This window comes from Hippocampus bargibanti, linkage group LG17, assembly GCF_051943395.1.
Source record: "Hippocampus bargibanti isolate YZ-2025 linkage group LG17, ASM5194339v1, whole genome shotgun sequence".
NCBI lineage: Eukaryota > Metazoa > Chordata > Actinopteri > Syngnathiformes > Syngnathidae > Hippocampus > Hippocampus bargibanti.
Window position 1 is genome coordinate 9,625,001 of NC_142750.1, and position 20,135 is coordinate 9,645,135.

A 20,135-nucleotide genomic window follows, 5' to 3' on the forward strand; every position below is an offset into this window, starting at 1 on the left:
GACTAATAAAGGCAAATCCAATCCATTCCAATCACAAAGGTAAATAAATGACTTTATTATATAGTACAGTTTGCGTATTTAATTATAATACCATATCACATTTATTATACATAAAAAAGGTATATTTTGTGTAGTTTTAAGGCTTAATAAATTAGACAGTAGAAAATTATGTTTTATCGGGACCTGGGAACGGATTATTCTCATTTTAATGGTTTCCTATGGGAAATTAATTTTGGGGATACACACTTTTCGCCTTACGCACTCTGTCTGGGAACCAATTAAGTTCGTAAGCCAAGGTATCACTGTACTTAAAAACGGAACAATTTCTCATAACCTGCCATGCAGTCATGTGACTTGTACACGCCTTTTAAGGCAGCATACATTCTGACCTGTTGGGGGCAGTACATCCGGCCTATGCAGTCGCCGTTGATTTAACATGGCGGCAGGGGCCACAGCGCCGAAAGGTGGGGCTTTTCCAATTCTTTGGCATAGCTCATCCATTTCTCGCCTCTGATTGGCCTGCAGACGGCGTACCTCTAACAGGTGCCTAGTAAGATATGAGGTCAAGGTTAAAACCGCTGTGTTCCCACAATGGCCGTCCATCAGGTTCACCTTTCCCGAATCTCTTTTAGCTCCTCCCACGTGTCATCGTCATTGTCAGATTCGTCGGATGTGAGGTAAGAGCGGCTCCGTGATAGGCTGCCAGAGTGTCCTTCGCTACTGGTTGACTTGCGCCCACCTCTCCACTTCCCCTCCTGCCCGCCTCCTGTGTCGCTATAGCAACTGCTTTGTGATTGATTGTCTTCCTCAGATATACTATCGGAGCTCTCTGATTGGCTCAACTGAGACGGGGGCGGTGAACGTGCCGTGACCATCTGGGGTTCTGAGTTGGTCACTTGGAAACGACCCACACTTCGAGTGAGAGGAGTCACTGGTGAAACATAATATATCGGTAACCAATACACTCGTGAAATCATGAGTATAAACAAATGCTTTGCATCGTGTAAAAGTGTGTGTGTGTGTGTGTGTTTACCTTCACGTGTGGCTGGCTGTCCGGCTGATGGCATGACGGTGGGATGTTCCTGTGTTAGAATAAGGTCACACCCAAGTCACAAACATTAGCATGAACATTATAATCAGTGTGAAAACCTTACTTGCGTCTGCTGAGGAGGCGGGGCCTGCATGGAGGAGGGCGGGGCTAGGGATGAACCATTGCAAGTGATAATCAAACTTTTCAATCGGGATGTCACAGGATGTGACGTTACAGGACTTGATGTCACACTCACCTTGAGGAGGAGGGGTTGAGGGATACCTGAGCTGAGGAACAAAACTGGGTGAGAATGAAGGCGAGTGACATCCGAATTATCAGTCGAGAGAGATTCCTGACTCACCTCTGTGGGGCTCCAGCCGACCGATGTACCCTGGAGCTCTGGATTAGCACTTCCCATCGCTGCAGGCGTGGGCGCTCGGAAAGAGGGATGGCCCAAAGGGGGTGACACGGGAGGGGAAAAGGGACCAAGGGGGGGCGTGAAAGGGGGTGATGGGTGGTAGCTCTGGGATGGCGGCAGGAATGAGCGAGCCATGCTCACGGCTAATGACATCATGTTAGCCAGAGAGAAGAGTGGCTGGTCTGGGGGAGGCCATTGAGGGGTGGTGCCAGTGGGGGTACTGAAGGTAGGGTACACCAAAGGGGGTGGGGGATACTGAGGAGATGAAGGGGCATCTGTGCGGGGGTCTGTGGGGGCTGAGGAACGACATATAGACATGCAGTTAGAGGGATCTTGAGCAGTTGTGGACCAAATCCCAAGGACTTTGGAGAACAGATTACCTGAAGAATTGTAGGACGGCTGCAACCGAGGGCCTGTGGTGAGGGGAGCAGCTTCAGACTTCACCTCCTCAGAGGTGGACGGCTCAGCCTCTGCTGAGTCTGCCAGGAATACTTGGCAATGAATGTCTGACATGGCAATCAAGCACGAGCCATTAATCAAAATATTACCATTGAGGAAGGAGCTGTATGGTGTCCTGGCTGAGCGTTCGGACGCCATCTTTGTCTACGGTGTGACAAAGTTATCAAAGTCATCAGGTGAGACTTGTGTGTTTGTGTGTTTGGGTGTGTGTGTGTGTGTGTGTGTGTGTGTGTGTGTGTGCGTGTGTGTGTGTATTTGTTAAATACACCTGCTTCTGTTGCATCATCATCGACTCTGCCCTGCTAATGATGTCATACATGCGCAGGATGAATCCTGTTCGTTCACTCGCCAATATGAAATCTCTGTGCAGCTGTTACAAACAAACACACACACATACACAAGCACACGTTAACACTAGTTCACAAAAAATGCTTATACTTCAATAAAGTAGTCGGAGACGCGCAGAATTACTTTTGGCATGTACATTATGATCGGGCGCTGACGCTCACCATAACGGAGGCAATGTCTTCTGGGTTGTCGCCATCAAGGTCAAACTTGAAAGTCACCATCTTACTGTCATGAGTACTCAACTGACACTCCACCACACGGTCGGCCATGTTGGACACCTGTATGCGCACGCCCACGCAGATGAACGGCAAGCCAAAGACATGAACACGCAGCGGCTCCCCTCTCCCGGCAAATTGGCGTTTTCATGTTTATTATGTTTGTTAAAGTCATTATAAGTGCCTTGCATGCTGGGTCCGAGAGGACAGTAATTTCATCTGTGCTGTATGTCATGCATATTAGCATATTTGACAATAAAGCTGACTTTGACTTTTGACATTGACTTTGACTTGACTTTTGATCAGCAAGTAAAGTCAAAGTCAGCTTTATTTTTCAAATACTGTATGCACAGATGAAATTACTGTCCTCTCGGACCCAACGTGCAAGGCACTTATAATGACTTTAACAAACATAATAAACACGAAAACGCCACAAATACATTGACGCAAACTGTCCAAAGCATCAGCACAAAACACACTCACCCCCGTGAGCCTGAGCTGAGCCCTCATCTTCCTCCTCAGCTTTCGGTCAGGTTGCCGCTCGTTCACTTCCTGGTAGCTCTTGTCTGATTGACCATCGTTACCGTCACTCAAACCCGATGTTACATCAGATGCGCAGCTACAAGAAAATCGTTTTTCAGCACTATGTGCATGTGTTTGTTTTTGTGTCTGTGTGTTACCTGTCGGCAGGTGAAGAGACTCCATGCATTGATTTCGTGGGGTCATGTTGTGATACTGCGAGGCTCTGAACGCATGGAGAGCAAACACATCTGACTGATGAAGTCCCCCCCATACCCTTTAGTCTGTAGTCCCTATTTCTACTCACCCTGGGGTAGCGCAGAACAGGAAAGGGCGGAGCCTTTGAAATCCTGGCCCTTGGAGGTGAGATATACACAGGAGTTGGCGGTGCTTGCACAGCACTGTCTGGCACCCGGTTCACTGCTATGACAAACCACAGGATTAATTTAAAACCCAACGAAATTTAGTCGCATCAACCAAGTCAAGTCAAGTCAAATCTAACCTGTAGCGGACATCTTGTCACCGGGGTAATGCACCTGGCCACCGCCAGTTGATGTCACGGCGGCGGGTGGGGCCTGTAGCCAGGATGCAGCAGAAACTTCAGAGTTCTGATGGAAGGTTACCATTAACATGCATTACAATTAACTATTAATTGACATACTCACACAAACTATACTAGACACATAAAATTAAAGAGGCTACCGTTGACATGTATGCTAAAAGAGCGTGAAGCACCTCTACTTGTTGATTGGCCATCTGGGGTTTTGGAGTTTGGGGACGTTCTCTCTCCTGGGGAACTTCTTCCGGTCTCTGGGTGGCGTCTTCGGCCAATCGCCGCCGTTTGTTACGTTGACGTTTGATACCGGTCACAGCATCTCGGATGGCCATTGCCACCAGTTTATAGTCGCCCTCCGATACGAACCCCAGCACAACCTGGGAGCACATAGGGGGGAAATTTATAGAGGGAGTAAGTGTGCCTGTGTGTCACTGTAGCCACCTGTAAGTGTGCGTGTATGAGTTCAATGGCCTACCATATCCTGGGCCACCTCCTCTGGCACGTCATTGTGGAGCTGGAAGAGGAACTCAATGGCCTTGTTGTCTTTATACTTGCCGTGAAGCTTCTTGGTCCCATCCATCCTCAGCCACAACATGAGAGCCGACTTTGTGCCATCATCATCCTCGGCCAACTCGACGTGTACCCCAAGCTCACCTTGGAAGAAGCGCTGGTCTAGAAGGTCCTGAACTGTGAACCTGCAGGAAGGGACATGTATTTAGGGTGGCTTACACAACAACATTTCTGGTATTGTTCTTGTCTTAGAGGGGTCTTAATTGAGTGGTACCTCTCACTGCTGTTGGTAAGAATGCATCCCTCTATGATGTTCCTCAGCTCAGGAATTGTGACCTTGGAAAAACTGTCGGGCTTGATTCCCTGTGAAAGCGTCGGAGTGAGTGAGACATGAATGACATACTGGTTAGCGGGAAGTGAGGTGTAAGTGAGACAAGAATAAAATGACCAAAATATGGACAGCGCAAAAGAAGAGTGTGATGGACTCACATCACACATCAAAGACTAAGAAATCGAGATATTTGCATAAAAAGATGATAAAACAGTGTCTCTTGAGCTTGTCATGAGTGACAAGACGTGATGTGAGACACAGTGAGATGAAAGTATCACAAATGGGATGAAAGTGAGGCATGAGTGTGACAAGAGTGAGTGCAAAGTAAGCTCAGAGTGGCACAACACTGAGATGAGAACCAAAGGCAAGTGAAACATTAGTGAGAGATGACACGATCAAGAGAATGACATGGAGACGGGATGGAGAAACGAGCTGGAGCGGGAACCACTTACGTTGGTGACCTTCCGGTAAATCTGACCAGCGTTTTGGCACTCGGAGTAGGGGTACTCGGACGTGGCCATTTCCAGGATGCACATCCCAAAGGCGTATACATCCACCGCCTCGTCGTATTTCTCCTCATACATCTCGGGGGCCATGAACTCCGGGGTTCCTGAACGCACCGCCAGACGAGATAACATTGTGAGGTCATTGCAATTGCAATGTCACAGTGACATCATTGAGATTAGCTGATATAATGACATAATCCTGACATCACCGTGATATCACTGTGCTGTTGCAGCGATGCCCTGGTGACGTGAGAGCGGGAGCTGCCTTACCGATGACGCTCTTGGCAAAGGAGGCCTTCTTGAGGGTGGCAAGGCCGAGGTCCCCGATCTTAACGGAGGCCGATGGCCCCGTGATGAAGATGTTGTCGCACTTGAGGTCACGATGCAGAATGGGGGGATTGCGCGAGTGCAGGAAGTGGAGACCTTTTAGGATCTCCAAACTCCAACGCTGAAGTAGCTTCATCTTCATCGGGCGGAATCGGCGTAGGTAGCTGAGGAGAAGAAAGATGAGGAAGAGGTTAGGAGAGTCAGGGTCCTGTCGTTGGAAGGGGGCAGGGAGACTTACGTCTTGAGGGTTCCGGAGGTCATGAGTTCGGTCACCAGAACAGTGCACTTGCGACCGTTCAGCACAGACTTCCAGGAGTCAAAAAAACGGACAATGTTGGGATGCTGGAGCCCCTTCAGCATCTCCACCTCCTCTTCAAAACGCTGACGCTCACTACGTGTCAGCCGCTGAGTCTGATGAGGCAATTTTTTTACTGTTTGCTGGTCAGTCATCTACCACTTACCACAAATTATTGATTGATGGATCACCAGCGGCCCGGTAGTTGTGTGGTTAGCACGCCAGCTTCACAGTGCAGAGGTTGTGAGTTCAGGACCTGTCCTCCTTGTGTGCATGTTTCTCCTGCGTGGGTTTTCTCCGGGTCCTCCGGTTTCCTCCCACGTTCCAAAACCATGCATGGTAGGCTGATTGAACACTCTAAATTGTACCTAGGTGTGAGTGTGTGAGTGTGGATGGTTGTTTGTCTCTGTGTGCCCTGCGATTGGCTGGCAACCAATTCAGGGTGTCCCCCCGCCTAGTGCCCAAAGACGACTGGGATAGGCTCCAGCACCCCCTACGACCCTAATGAGGATAAAGAGGTCTGGAAAATGGACGGATGAATGAATGACTGATTACTAGTCGAGGTCATGACATCATAAATAAATAAGCATTTACACCAATGGAAAATGTCTTTAACTTGAAAGAAACCAACATGCTAACTATGCACAGGAAAGTTTGAACTTGACTGTAAATCACGTGTTTTAACCATTAGGCCAGTATGCTGCTGAGACCAACACCAATGACATATGAACAGAAACATACATAAACAACATGAACACGTTAGCCAGCATTATGCTACGCACACGGGTTAAATGTCTGCATGTTTGTGCACGTGTTTCATTATCGGCATCAGTCAGCTGTGGTGAGCCCGATCCGATGACGCAGAAAGTGCCAAATCATCACAAGCCCTTTATCTCACACACCCACACACATAAACATACACACACACACACACACACACACACACACACACACACACAAGCACACACATGCACACCAATGCACTGATGTCAAAACCACATAAATGCACAGTTGCACTTTAAAGTTCTTCAGTGTGTTCGTGTGTATATGTAGAAGCAGGTATGTATGTATGTGTGTGTGAGTGGTGGTACAACTGTGCATGTGCCCATGTGCATCGTGTATTTGTGTGTGTGTGTTTGAGTGAGTGTGCACATACTTGCAGCTCGCACCAGGCCACCTCGACGGTGGTCTCGGTGTCAAGGCCCTTGTAGACGTTCTTAAAAGATCCTCGTCCGATCTCCACATCAAACTTGAGGAAGCGCCCGTCTGGTGAGGAGGCCACAGCCTTGGTGGCCGCCTCATCTCCATCCGATGTCAATACAGTGCCCGGCGCTACCATCTCCTCACAAGTGTCCGAGTCCGAGTCCAAACTGGGTTCCCGAGTGGACTCCTCGTCTGATTGGACACTGGCGGAAGGGCTCTCTGAGACGGTCCCTGGGAACCCGGGCATTGTCTCTCGGTCCTCGGATGTTTTTCCGTCCTCATCCATGATGTCCTGGCCCGGCTTTTCAAGAGTCAGGCTTTTGTTGGATGGCTACACACCAATCAGATAATGAAGATCATCACAAAAATAAAAGAACAAATAAAGAGGAATGAAGGTAACAGGAAAAAAATCGAGTTAAATGACCCCGAGGCCATCTGCAGGAAGTGGTGAGAAGGAGGAGATCAAGACAAAGATGAAGGTGTGAGTGAGGCCCTGAGCGTGAGATCATCTCTATCAGCTGCGAGCAGACGACACAAGCTCCCCCCACATGACACCTGAAATACGACAGCACACTTTTTTTATTTGCTTGTATTTATTTACTTGACATATTTTTACTCCAAGAAAAAGTGAACCTAAAAAAGACCCCTACACTCTTTATAAAAACAAAACAATATGAAAATAGGCAACAAATTATTAGAAAATAATAGTTCAAAACTTTTTATCGTTTTTATTCATACAATTATGTTTGATCCAGCATTTATCCCAAACCTCCCCTGGTTCCTTTTCAGACATTATTATTGTTGTTATTAATACTGTACTGCCATTCATGTCATTGTTATTTGTTGTCATACAGTATTTGTCTATTCTTGATGCTTCTTTCTCCTATTGTGGAAGCATTACCATAAACTAACAAAGACCCAAAAACGAGGTGATTGTTTGAAATCCACAGGGTAAAATGCTCTTAGTTTTATTGGCAGGTTTTAGAGTATACTTCAGGCTAGGAGTGGCATTTGACAACTTGAAGGATATATTAGGCGTTATGGCAAAAAAAAAAGTAAAGTAATCGCTCGAATAAAAGTGGTGTCATACGGAGCAGGGAATTGTAAGTGTGAATGTCTGGTTTTGTCAGGGTTAATTAAAGGTTGCAAAGACATTTGTGAGACATTGCTGAATAATTTTACTTGTTCAAATTTTAACTAATATTGAACAAATGTGGACCAAAAAAGCTACACTTGCCCAGTGAGATACAGGCTTAGGTTTATTTGTGTATTCATTTATTTTATTGGGATTTATTGTGCCGGTCCCAAGCCTGGATAAATAGAGGGTTTTGTCAGGAAGGGCAGCCGACGTAAAAGCTTGGCCAAGACAAATCTGCGACTCAAACCTCTGAAGATGGAGGACATTGATTTGCTGTGGTGACCCCTGAAGGGAAAAGCGGAAATGAAAATATTTATTGTATTGGGACAGTGTTCAGTTCAGTGTGTTGTGTTTGTATTTTTATTTTGCCTTGTTTCAGGCATGAGAAATGAGCTACTATTCTAAACTATTGCCTCCGTTTTGCTTGGTAACCGCTCACATTTCCTCGTGAGAATCGAATTAACTACCAAAATAAAGATATGAAAAAAAACCGCGATAAACGGGGGTTTACAGTATTGCGACGTCACGCGCTCTGTGTTCGACTGGTAGTGCCTGTTCTGAGTTTTCCCACAATCCTTTGCGGATCCATAGCAAGCGGTACAGCAGACTTGCCAGTCATTGCGGGGACCAGCGAGCTAAAATCGCAAAATTGTCTTTGCTTATTTCGGTTACATTTTTGTTTTATTTAGTTTAGTTTTGGTTTGTGGTGTTCTCGAACGGCAAAGGTGATGAAGGAGACGGCGGGGGCCAAGCGACGCGACCGAACGGGAGGCCGAGAGCGAGACTCCAAGGCCGACAAGCCAAAGGAGGCCGCCGCCGAGCCGCAGGACGTTGAGATGTCTGAGGCGGAGGCCGCCGGCTCGGCCAAGCCGCCAAAGGAGCTCGACAGCCTGACTTTGGAAGGTAGGCAAGACCGTCCCTCCGATAATCCCGGAAGCCGGACGCCTCTACCGACTGCCATTGAATTGACACCCGCCTGCGAGCCGAGTTCACCTCGGTGCTAGTGCATTACGTCACTTTTCTAACTGTTTATATCGGCCGCCTGGGGGAACACGACGCTCGCCAAACGCCGAACAAAATAAATTTATAAAATGAAACCAAAAGCCTTTATTGTCATTCTGTGTAACGGTTATAACGAAATTATGAGTGTTGCTCCACTTGTGACGACATTAATAAATTTCAAACAAAAACAATCCAGCAATATAAATAAAAGAACAATATTAAGGCCGACTTAGTTGTAGTCGTCCATTTTTTTCATCCGTTGTATACATTATTGTCACAATATTGCACGTATTATTTCAGTAATACACTATTGCATTTCTTTGTTAGCAGAAGTCACGAGAGGACTTATTGTTGACAGAATTCAGTATTGCACTTAGTTGTTCAAGGCTGAAGGAGCAAGAGCTGGCCTTGGTGTCCAAAAGGGTAGAGGGTGGCCAGTGATGCGATGGATGACCCTCTGCAGGGTTCGCCACTCTTCTTCTGTGCACCCCACTGTGATTCAGTATGTGAGAAGGACACCGACAAAATGTCCTCCAAGTTGTTCCTTCTGAGCACCCAAAGAAAATATATTGTTGGACCTTCTTCACTACCAATGTGGTGTTCACAGACCGGGAGATGTGGGTCTTTGTCTTTCCTTGTGTGATATTGCAACATCCTGTTTGCTTTTTTGACATGACCATAAAAGTTTTTTGACTTTGCCATGGTTCCCTTTCAAAAATGTTATTGAGCAAACCCATATTTGGAATATGGGAGAAAATCCATGCAAGCCCCATGCTGATTTGGGCCATTATGTGTCGATTACGGTTTCACACTTCGCTTTGAAATGCTCAATTAATCGGGTGTCATCCAAAACATTCAGACATCAAGGAGCACGTGAAGCAGATCGAGAAAGCCGTGTCAGGCAAGGAGCCTCGCTTTGTCCTACGAGCGTTGCGAGCACTGCCCTCCACCAGCCGCCGCCTCAATACGCTGGTGCTCCACAAAACAGTCACCGGGTTCTTCACCAATAACGCTGCCACCAGAGACTTCCTGCTCGGTTTCCTGGATGAGGTGCGTCATCTCACATTACTTCAAATATCAAAATTGCCAGGGCAAATTTGTCGACTTGGACTAATGTGTGTTTGTGTGCGCGCAGCCTATGGACCTTGTGGATGGGGATGTGCCGTTTCGGCCCAGGACGGGGAAGGCTGCCACTACTCCTCTGCTTCCCGAGGTGGAAGCATACTTGCAGCTGCTTCTGGTGGTCCACCTAACGAACAATAAGAGGTTCAGCGAGGTAATTTTTTTTACCTTTTGCTTACTGCTGTTATTTGTGCAGAAGAGCAGCCAGACTAACATAATAAGTCAAGTGGGCTCCACTGGCGTTGTGTTGGAATTAGCTTAGAAACATGTTTAATTGCTTCTGAAATCCTTCTTAAAATACATTTTGGAAATATTTTGTTTGTGGGTAACCATGTCAAAGGTTGAGAAATACAGTAATTTCTGGACTAAAGAGCGGCCTGATTATAAGCCTCACGCAGTACATTTTTAAAAGAAAAAACATTTTGTACATACATAAACCGCACCTGTCTATAGGCAGTGTGCTTACAAAGAAAGACGGTGCACATAAAAAGTTTTCAAAGTTTTAATAATATACCTCAACTTTTCTTTCAAAACAGTGCCTGTTACACGGCAGCAACATAACAAGCATTACAGTAGTAACACAACCCTAACAGGGCTAGTTAAATAACCTGCCGGTAAAAGTGCGACACAGCAGTAACACAGCAGCAACACGTTAGCACTTGCTAACAGGTCTGGGTACAAAAACATACTGAGTCACTGAGGCACGGAAGAAATACATTAGGACTCACTAACATGGCTGGTTACAAAAACATAGCAAGTCACTGAGAGCCGTCCTCATTTTCCTCCTGTGTACTGAAACCACGGAAGTTGGATTGAAATAGCGACAGCTATTCCTCACCATACACACTCTCATTCTCTCTTTTGTTGTCGCATTAAGTGTCACTTTCATCCTGAGGTAAAGTCACTCCCGAGCTTGTGCTGTCCTCTCCGTCACGCTGCAAACCGGCTTTTCGAAACCTTTTGGTGATGGTTGATTATTTTTCACCTTGCTCCACGCTGTCAGGATCCACTGGCAAATTTGTGCTCACGTTGCTCTTTGCGTATGGCCAGTTTTGGTATACAATTTCTCACCGCTGGTCGTCCCATAGAACTCGGAGAAGGGCCACTTTAAATGCACGATTCACGTGTGAAGTTACATTAAACTTGTTTCTTCCTCGATATATATGTCAGCCCTGTCTTACTCTTACCTTTAGTGCTCGAGCGCCACTGGCGGGTGTTAGAAAAAATGCGTGAATAGGCCGCATTGTTGCAAACCAAGCACACTCAACATTTTAACATCCTTGTGTGACTTTACTTTGTCAGGCACAGAAGGTATCTGACGACCTACTCCAGAAGATGGCCTCCAAGAACCGCCGAGCTTTGGACCTGGTGGCTGCAAAGTGCTACTACTACCACGCGCGTGTCTACGAGTTCCTCAATCAACTTGACGACATCCGCAGGTATGTCCGCCCGCGTGGCAAAACTTGACGCGCCGGTGATGTACTTTGTACTTCCATTAGCTTCCTGCACACGCGGCTGAGAACGGCGACGCTGCGTCACGATGCTGACGGCCAAGCAGTTCTACTCAACCTGCTGCTGAGAAATTACCTCAACTTCAATCTCTATGATCAAGCCGAGAAACTTGTCTCGAAATCTGTATTTCCAGAACTCGCCAACAATAATGAGTGGGCCCGATACCTCTACTACACAGGTAATAAGCACCCACACATTTGTACTACACACTCAGAGACACAGACATACAGTATATATATACATCTGCACACGATAAAGTCAACTTTTACCTTAAAGTGCCAAAATAAAGCGTAAAATGACATTTTGTAGTATCACTCGGATGTTGCATGCACATCTGTGTGCTGCAGAGTATTTTGTGCTGTTTGGGTTCGCTGAGTGCCATCGCATGTGTTGTGTGACAGGCCGCATCAAAGCCATCCAGCTGGAATATTCGGAGGCCCGCCGGACGTTAACCAACGCGCTCAGGAAAGCCCCCCAACACACTGCGGTTGGATTCAAGCAGACGGTGGGCATGCGCACACAGTCACAAGGATGCATCCTTGCGGCGTTTACGCATTTTAACAGCCATTGGCGCAACTTTGTCACTCCCCTGCGCCAGCACCGGAGCAAGTTTATTACAATTAACGCATATCGCTACGTGATCTGCGCCACATATAACATACTTCTGCATATGAAACAAATTTTGGTAAACAGAAATTGAAAGTCGTTCGTTTTCCTTCAGAGCTTTAAACTTCATCTAGCCATCTAGCTTCAGCTAGCCATCATCACCTTGCATTTGTTTCGGTGCGTTCCAAAGTCGTGGTCGTGGATATTGGGATGTTCTGTGACCTGGCGGAACTTGCCGAAAGGTCTATTTGAATATTCATTTACCCAAGGTGCTTTGCATTATTTACATCAAGCATGGCGGTTGGTTGCAATATGGAGCGTATTGTGCTCAATCTGTTCGCTTTGTCTTCTCTGTAATATAATATAAAAATAGCACAGAACTATTTGTGTAGTAATTAAATAAAAATGCTTTTTTTTCGTGTATGAAGAAATTCTTTGACTTGAATTAAAGTTGTCGATATATTAGAAAAATAGATGTTAATAAAATAATAGTTCTTCATTTGCAATTTACAAATATCATGCTCCAATGAATGTATTTTGGTTTATTTCAATCAGTTTAGTGTAATTCAGCATCGAGTTAAATCGGGCCTATCAAGAATTTGGCCCCCTTTTCATACACAAGGGGCCCCCTTTTTTAATTTCCCAGATGCATTCCCTGCAGTCAGTGCAAGGAGGAAGAAGTGGAGAGGCTGATTGGGGTGTATGTGTGTGCGTATGTGTCTGTGCGAGAGCAGGTGCACAAGCTGCTAATTGTGGTGGAGTTGCTGCTGGGAGAAATTCCCGACAGGCTACAGTTCAGGCAGCCGTCGCTGAAGAGGTCGCTGATGCCCTACTTCCTGCTCACTCAGGGTCAGTGGTGACATCATCAAATTTGAGCATCATTCCACCAATTGTTCTAAGAATCAGCGTCACAACCTCACTGCGCCCTTCAGGCATGCAAGGGAATAACATTAACATGAGCACGTGCCACTTGAAATCTGATCATTATGCAGTTGTACCCGTTCTCTATCCACATATGAAAGATGCCCGGGTTTAATTTGACAAAATGTCTGAATTGTACTTTGCACACTGCATAAAAAATACAATTTTGTTGTATCTAGATTAAAATTAAACCCAAAACGGTTGAGCCGCAGTGTGCTCGTAGTTATAGTCCCGAAAGCACACGTACTGTATTTTCCGCACTATAAGGCGCACCGCATTATAAGGTGCACCTTCAATGAATGACATATTTTACAACTTTTTCCATATATAAGACGCACCGCATTATAAGACGCTACAGTAAAGCCTTTACAGATAAATCTGCAACCAGCGATTATTTTCAACAGTCAATTCGTTTAAAAAATGCTTTTAATTAATGGATGAATCATCTTGAAAAAAATAAAACAATCTTACTCAATAAACTATCTAGCTCGCTATCTATTAGCTATCTAGCTGACTGGCTATGTATTAGCTAGCTATCTATTAGGTAGCTAGCTTTCTATCTATTTGAGTTATTCCGGATTGAATGAAAGCTTCTGCGTGTGACTGCCGCTGCTCACCCACAGAAAAAACTTATCCTGTGATTGTAAAGTGACCATGACACTTTTGAAAGGCGCTTATAAATGAAATGTATTATTATAAAACCAGGACTTTATTTCAAACTGATGTTAGCACAGGAAAAGAAGCTGCCAGGAAATCTAACAGTAGATAAACTATGGCTGTTAATGAACTCGCTGCTACTATTGCTTTTTTTACCCCCCTTTTGGTGTATAGTGTATATAAACAAACGTTCATAAACTTAAAAAAAACATCTGAATATTTGTGTGAAATATGGTGTAACCCATTTAACAACCAGAAGCAAAATGTACTTGTTTACATCAGAGCCATATGCACAATCGGCACACTCGTATGAGCAGTAATGTGTGCCGCTAACCAATTTGAACATTGACATTGTGTGTCCACGCGCGTGTAGCGGTGAGAACGGGCAACCTGTCCAAGTTCAACCAAGCATTGGAGCAGTTTGGCGAGAAGTTCCAGACGGATGGCACGTATACGCTCATCATCCGCCTGAGACACAATGTCATCAAGACAGGTGAGCACATTTCACGGTGCCGCGTCGAACCAAGACGCTCTCATTGCCCCGCGCAAACTAAACACGAGGTGTAAATACACAGGTGTGCGTATGATCAGCCTGTCATACTCTCGCATCTCGCTGGCTGACATCGCCCTCAAACTACAGCTGGACAGCCCAGAGGATGCCGAGTTCATTGTGGCCAAGGTAGCGTACCTTGCGCGCACTTACCCACATGCATAGACATGACGGTTGTTCTGTCTGCGCAGGCCATCCGGGATGGCGTGATCGAGGCCAGCATCAACCACGAGAAAGGATTTGTCCAATCCAAAGAGACTATGGACATCTATGGCACACGAGAACCACAGCTGGCCTTCCACCAGAGGATCTCATTCTGCCTTGACATACACAACATGTCCGTCAAGGTGAATGCACACACACGCTGGTACAACAGTTAAAGTATTTGCATCTATCGTGGCGCTAACTGTGCTGCTGTTATTTTCAGGCCATGAGGTTTCCGCCCAAAGCTTACAACAAAGACTTGGAGTCAGCTGAGGTATTTGCAAACACACACACACACACACACACACACACACACACACACACACACACACACACACACACATACACTACACATTTGTTTACACTAGACCAGGGGTGCCCAACCAGTTGATCGTGATCAACCAGTAGTGAGTGAGTACTGAGCGTATTTTCCAAAGATTTCGCGGCATATAGCTATATTTGACGTTTTAAGACACGCACTGAATATTCAGGAAGTCCTGTTTTTGAGTTGATGACAATGCCTAACGTGACGTCACGTCTGGAACGCCCCTGACCGAGAAAGCGACACACAATGCATTTTGGGTACTTTGTTTGGTCTGAAAACTTCGTATTGATCCGTGTGGATGGCGAAATTAGAAGGAAAAAAACATAACGCGATGGTGAATCGTTGTGGGTTGCACCAAGACTACTATTTGATATTCGCTGACACAAATTCCCAGCAGACAAATCAGCCCAATTCCAACGGAGCTTGGGCGCCATCTTGTGCATTTTCTGGGCGCTACATTGGAGTCCAGATGCCTCAAAATGAGATGGAAGGACTTCTTTAATCGATTGTAAACATTTATGCTTTCCTCTTCAGAACTGTTTGAATCATAGTCATAACTGGATGAGTTAACAAGAAAGCATCTTCTCTGAATCTGAAGCCATTGTTTTGATTCTCAAGCAAGGCAAGACGTCCTGTCGTGACGTCACGAACAAGGGGGCGGGACCTTCTGAAACGGAAACTTTCTGAGGTCATTTTGAATTAGTGTTGGGACACTTTAAGTCATTTTTATTGGTGTTTTTCATTTGACTAAAAATATCAGCCTGCATGTTTTGGGTATTTTAGATGCTATAAAACGTTCTGATGTCAGTTAGGAAACAAAAAAATGGTGTCGATTGTCCTTTAACCTATGGTGGCTTGTGATGTGCATCACAGGAAGTTGTTTGCCGTCAAGGATCGGGACTGTTGCTATGCATTTTTTTTTTAATTCTCGTTCAACATTTGTTTCATCGATGCATCTATTCAGCGATGGCACTGCAAAGAATGGAAATGTTTTGCACCAAAGGGAATGCGGCATAATTGATATCTGCATGCATTTTCAGGAGCGCCGCGAACGTGAGCAGCAAGATCTGGAATTCGCAAAAGAAATGGCCGAAGATGACGATGACAGCTTCCCCTGAGCTAACGTCCTGTACACACAGGAAGTTGTTGTCTGATGTTTATTATCCACAATTCCTCTTTTCTGCTTCTTGTGTTAACAAATAAAGATGGCCATCTTGTAAAGGTTTTCATGATTTTCCCTCACTAGTTCTCATTATTTAGTTTATGCTTTGGAATGCTGAAAGATTTAATTGGTGGCCATTTTGCTCCAAATAGCCCATTGTGATAGTTCAGATGGAGAAAATGACAGAAAACATGACGGCATCAAAATAAACAAAGACCAACCATCCTTCCATTCCAGCCATGTGAGTACCTCTCATCATGGGGGCTACTTTCAAGTGTGCTGGTCGCCAGGCAATCCCAGTTAATATTTATGATATTTCGCCGTTGGTCGCTTAAAAATAATCAAATGTGTCTGCTTGGTTTGCATCAGCTTGCCTTCGGTGTCATCACCCTAGTGCCGCCAATAGGTGGCAGTGTAACCAACAGGAACACATTGCCAGACGAAGAAGGATGCGGCGGGAGTACGAATTTCCCAGGGTGCACCGCGGCATCTGACAAGATGGCCGAACAGAGACGAATCTGACCTGAGTGGAAATCGTTTTGCATGAGTATTGCTTATTTTTCATCGAATTTGACCATATATCCGTTACTTTGCTCATACAGATTGATGTTTACCATGTCTAAAATCGGCACTTGTTTTTTAAAATCACTATGTTGTTGTCGAAGCTTAGTTTGTTTTTGGAAACAGTCTTTTGAGAACTTCCTTTTACACACAAAAATATTCTCAATACTGTACTGTACATCCACGACATAACACAAAGGGATTTTCAGTTAAAAAAAAAACAACCAATATTTTTTCAAATTAAAAGGTGCAACCAGCCCCCAATTTGTCTGTGCTTTATGCAGCTCCACCATCCTCAACACGGAATTCTGATGAATATCACGTTTGTAAAATATGAATGGAGAAAAACCCAGCCATATTGATCTAACTCGGGCGTTGCTATTTTTTTTGTTTCATTTTTATATAGTAATTAATTACAGCTCCATCTGATCTGAAATCTGATGAAAATTAAGTTGTATAATTCCTGGGCCTCGTGAACCGTTCTGTGAGATTTGGGCATCACTTTGTTGGGGGAGAGAAGCGAAAGTGGTGTTTTGTTGTCGTATCTTCTGATTCATTGGAGTCCAATTTTTATAAACAATGTGGAAATACTAGATATTGCAGCTTCAGTCAGAAAACATTTCTATCTCACTTGACCATCAATTGTCATCACTCTTGAGTCAAAAAGTCCAGTTGCATGTTGAGCTACTTTCCAAAAACTGTCGCTGGTGAGGCAATGAGCAATCTCAAACTCTTGGAAATGTATCAGTACCTGCACAGAAATGTATATGTTCCAAGAGGGTGTTTGTGTTCCACCCATAAAAACGCAAGACAATGTAGTACATAATAAACTTTTTTTTTTGTTGGTTGGTGCATCGATGAAAAGGTTTCTTCAGCCGTCATCTGTACTTTTTTGAAGGTATCGCACGTTTCGCTTCTTATCCAAGAGGCTTCGTCAGCGAACTAAAATTTGCTGGTCGCTCTGGCCCTATATATATATCCCTACTGACGGATGAAGAAACCTTTTCATCGATGGACCATTCCTGTACGACTGAGAACTTACACAAACATATTGGTTGGTGTATGTTACAACTCACACCCGCAACCAGGATGCACCACAAATACAAACAGTTGTGTGACACAACCTGTCAGCAGTGGCAACGATGTTCATAAGGACAGTTCAAGTTAGTAATTTATTCACGTCAATCATTGCAGTCTTCATGTACATGTCAACCCACAAGCCCCAAACCCTTTTCAGGTTTTTTTCTCTGTCTCAGCCCACCGCTGCCGTAGCCCCACCCCCACAGCAAACTCAAAACTGGTCCGGCTCCTTTTTTCACCCCTTACCTGACATTCACCCCCATGGAGGTCGCTGTTTGGAGTTTGCGGCGGGAGGGGGCATAACCACCTGCCAAATGAAAAGCCAAAGCGTTTTGCCATGCCGTCAACATTCACGGGCCCTGCCCCCACCCCTCCTTCCACACCCCTGCACAACCCACGAGTCCTGCTGGGCATGAATGATAAGCACTGAGTCATGGAAAAGAAAAATATGAGACAAGGGGGCGGGGCTGGGACTCCCGAAAATGTTCTCGGTTGCTTCCTGCGGGCAAGGGCGGAGCTATTTCAGACACCTCTCGAAGTAGGTGGAGCCTATGTAGCCGCCACGCAGCGTGCGATGGACGTTTTGCTCAAAGAGGCGGCGATTTGTCTGCAGGACCTCTGCTGCCTCCTTGTTCAGGGGGTCCTCGGGGTTGGGCTCCTGAAACATAAGCAAAGGGTCACTGATGATTTTTGTGACGAGGTCACGTGACCCCAACAAGCAGGAAGTAGTCACTCACTAGAAAAAGATACTGCAGGCCGTAGATTATGGAGTTTATTGTCAGCACAGGCTTCCAGTCCTCCCTGTCACACACGCACATTTAAAACCCTTGCTCACACGATGCATTGAACTTGGTGTAACTAAGCAAACTGGCAATGAGACCACCTTAAGATGTTGAGGCAGACGTTTCCTTCCAGGTCAATGTTGGGGTGGTACACCATTGTCTCACATTTCACCTTTGGCGGGTCATGAGGGTAACCCTGTCCTACCTGCAAAACACACAAGACTGACCACGTGTTGCATGCAAACTCACAACAACGTTGCTCCAGTGACAAGAAAAGTTTAGCCTGACCTTAAAGCTGAAGACAAATTTTCCTCCTTTGTAAAAACCCTAACAAGAAAAAAAGAGTCATCTCTCAACTCAGAGTACACAGGTGTATGCACGTGTGCCGACACACACACACCACACACCTCATCCGGTGAGATGATGAGTCTGAAGTTGAGGAGGTCGTCGTCATCGGGGAAGTTGATCTCACATGTCTTAGGCAGGTTTAACTCATTGATGTCTGAAACAGATTTTCAAACACTTCTTATCAACCCATCAGCATTTGAAAGGAAACCTTTTTAATTAAAATAAAGTTAATTGTGGGTGTCTGAAACAGATCTCCAAATAAAACGCTGTCAGTTAGTGAATGTCCAAAACAGGCATTTTCAAAAACACTTACATTCTTTGGCAGCTCCAACTAGTTTGTATTAACTGATCATCTACCAAAGCATTACCCACATGAGATAGTTGCAAGACCAGATGATTTTGCTATGTATTTAGCATTTGATGTCATCACAGGCAGTGATGTCACTGGGATATGAGCAGTGGGTAGTGCCCGAAACCTGGCAGGTGTGGCCTGCTCACGTGACCCAGCAGGTGTCATGACGTTGATGTGCTAAAAGAGCAGCACCCATGTGTGCTAACAGTTTAGCACAAAGAGCGCAGTCGTGAGACCTAGCGTTGCTAGCCGCTAACCAGTAGTGAAATATGTTCTGCGTGTATGTTGTCAGTGGAGGCAGAGCTAGCGGGAGTCAGTTCGTTAGCACTGAGCCTCAATGGCTAAGTGCTAGTCGAGCGTATTTTGGTTTGGGAGTAGTGACAAGCTCGTAGTTGTCTTTCAACGATTCCCAAGAGATGAATGCGCACTTACGCACACACATCAATGCAGATCCAGAGGTGTAAAAGTGTGTTTTCGTGTGTTGGTGAAAGAGCGCACCTTTCTGTATTCGTAGCTGGGCCGCGCTGGCTTTTTTACCGCCGGCTCCGGTTCGGTTTCCTCCGGCAGATTCCTCGTCTTTCTTCTGCTGCTTGAGGGAAAAGAGCTTAATCATCTTCACTCGCGGGATGAGACGGACAATGACGCCTCCGATCCGTGTTCGTCGAGTCCGCGTCGCCTGCTCACTGGCTGGCTGGGGAGTGTGTTCCGTCCCAACAACACTTGAATGTTGATCGACGAGCCGACCCGACCGGCGCACGTCAACCAATTACACGCCGTTAGCCGAGCCTAGCCTGCTAGTCGAGCTGCTACATGCTAACTGCTAGCTCGTGTTTCAGTGTTTACTCCCTTTTTAAATATCTAGAATAGCTGTTACTCGATTAGGACTTTGACTATTTACTTGTACTTACTTGGACGCTTTATTTCATAAAATACATTTGTCTGGATCTCAGCGTATCCACTGAGACGCTAGTGATTCTTTAAATTGTGACAACTTCAAGTCCCATGATGCATTTCTGCCTGTGACATCATATCCGCCAACAGGCCCGAATTGCGGCATTTGTTGACTCATGTATTTTTCAATGTTGACTGGCCCCAG

General features: G+C 45.5%; 3 protein-coding genes across 5 annotated transcripts in view; 1 reads left to right on the forward strand and 2 right to left on the reverse strand.

Annotated features, from left to right (window-relative positions):
- LOC148885613 (serine/threonine-protein kinase WNK4-like) overlaps positions 1 to 7,799 on the reverse strand; it is a 9,216-nt gene extending 1,417 nt beyond the window's left edge. The window contains exons 1-21 of one of the 3 annotated variants that reach the window (XM_089018772.1): positions 6,671 to 7,764; positions 5,458 to 5,630; positions 5,163 to 5,383; positions 4,839 to 4,996; positions 4,330 to 4,418; positions 4,021 to 4,240; positions 3,725 to 3,922; positions 3,492 to 3,597; positions 3,297 to 3,409; positions 3,151 to 3,215; positions 2,954 to 3,089; positions 2,417 to 2,533; positions 2,176 to 2,277; positions 1,997 to 2,051; positions 1,829 to 1,927; positions 1,392 to 1,744; positions 1,287 to 1,317; positions 1,155 to 1,198; positions 1,034 to 1,082; positions 613 to 931; positions 390 to 547 (exon numbers count right to left, since the gene is read on the reverse strand). In XM_089018772.1, coding sequence (XP_088874898.1) covers positions 390 to 547; positions 613 to 931; positions 1,034 to 1,082; positions 1,155 to 1,198; positions 1,287 to 1,317; positions 1,392 to 1,744; positions 1,829 to 1,927; positions 1,997 to 2,051; positions 2,176 to 2,277; positions 2,417 to 2,533; positions 2,954 to 3,089; positions 3,151 to 3,215; positions 3,297 to 3,409; positions 3,492 to 3,597; positions 3,725 to 3,922; positions 4,021 to 4,240; positions 4,330 to 4,418; positions 4,839 to 4,996; positions 5,163 to 5,383; positions 5,458 to 5,630; positions 6,671 to 7,003 — 3,139 coding nt within the window. In that variant the 5' untranslated portion in view covers positions 7,004 to 7,764. Of the gene's footprint in view, positions 1 to 389; positions 548 to 612; positions 932 to 1,033; positions 1,083 to 1,154; positions 1,199 to 1,286; positions 1,318 to 1,391; positions 1,745 to 1,828; positions 1,928 to 1,996; positions 2,052 to 2,175; positions 2,278 to 2,416; positions 2,534 to 2,953; positions 3,090 to 3,150; positions 3,216 to 3,296; positions 3,413 to 3,491; positions 3,598 to 3,724; positions 3,923 to 4,020; positions 4,241 to 4,329; positions 4,419 to 4,838; positions 4,997 to 5,162; positions 5,384 to 5,457; positions 5,631 to 6,670 lie in introns of those variants that run through there. The other 2 variants (XM_089018771.1, XM_089018773.1) reach the window with 2 other exon arrangements.
- Positions 7,800 to 8,440: 641 nt separating this feature from the next.
- On the forward strand, positions 8,441 to 15,978 carry psmd3 (proteasome 26S subunit, non-ATPase 3). The gene is made up of 12 exons (XM_089019608.1): positions 8,441 to 8,758; positions 9,717 to 9,907; positions 9,993 to 10,133; positions 11,282 to 11,418; positions 11,479 to 11,669; positions 11,893 to 11,996; positions 12,832 to 12,946; positions 14,049 to 14,168; positions 14,251 to 14,354; positions 14,417 to 14,572; positions 14,653 to 14,703; positions 15,795 to 15,978. Exons 1-12 carry the CDS (start codon positions 8,584 to 8,586, stop codon positions 15,870 to 15,872), a joined length of 1,563 nt encoding a protein of 520 aa, XP_088875734.1. The 5' UTR covers positions 8,441 to 8,583; the 3' UTR covers positions 15,873 to 15,978.
- A 1,652-nt stretch (positions 15,979 to 17,630) lies between these two features.
- ube2m (ubiquitin conjugating enzyme E2 M) lies at positions 17,631 to 20,038 on the reverse strand. Its single transcript, XM_089019609.1, has 6 exons — positions 19,538 to 20,038; positions 18,747 to 18,841; positions 18,628 to 18,666; positions 18,441 to 18,544; positions 18,295 to 18,358; positions 17,631 to 18,215 (listed from the first exon to the last, which is right to left on the reverse strand). Exons 1-6 carry the CDS (start codon positions 19,650 to 19,652, stop codon positions 18,075 to 18,077), a joined length of 558 nt encoding a protein of 185 aa, XP_088875735.1. The 5' UTR covers positions 19,653 to 20,038; the 3' UTR covers positions 17,631 to 18,074.
- Positions 20,039 to 20,135: the final 97 nt, after the last annotated feature.

Bases quoted from the DNA above. Each gene is read 5' to 3' on its own strand.
- psmd3 (XM_089019608.1), top strand. From the start codon at position 8,584: ATGAAGGAGACGGCGGGGGCCAAGCGACGCGACCGAACGGGAGGCCGA. The intron at 9,908-9,992 runs GTGCGTCATCTC...GTGTGCGCGCAG, and splicing joins TGCTCGGTTTCCTGGATGAG to CCTATGGACCTTGTGGATGG. The intron at 11,419-11,478 runs GTATGTCCGCCC...TACTTCCATTAG, and splicing joins CAACTTGACGACATCCGCAG to CTTCCTGCACACGCGGCTGA.
- ube2m (XM_089019609.1), bottom strand. From the start codon at position 19,652: ATGATTAAGCTCTTTTCCCTCAAGCAGCAGAAGAAAGACGAGGAATCT. The intron at 18,667-18,746 runs GTGTGTGGTGTG...TTTTCTTGTTAG, and splicing joins TCATCATCTCACCGGATGAG to GGTTTTTACAAAGGAGGAAA. The intron at 18,545-18,627 runs GTCAGGCTAAAC...TGTGTTTTGCAG, and splicing joins AATTTGTCTTCAGCTTTAAG to GTAGGACAGGGTTACCCTCA.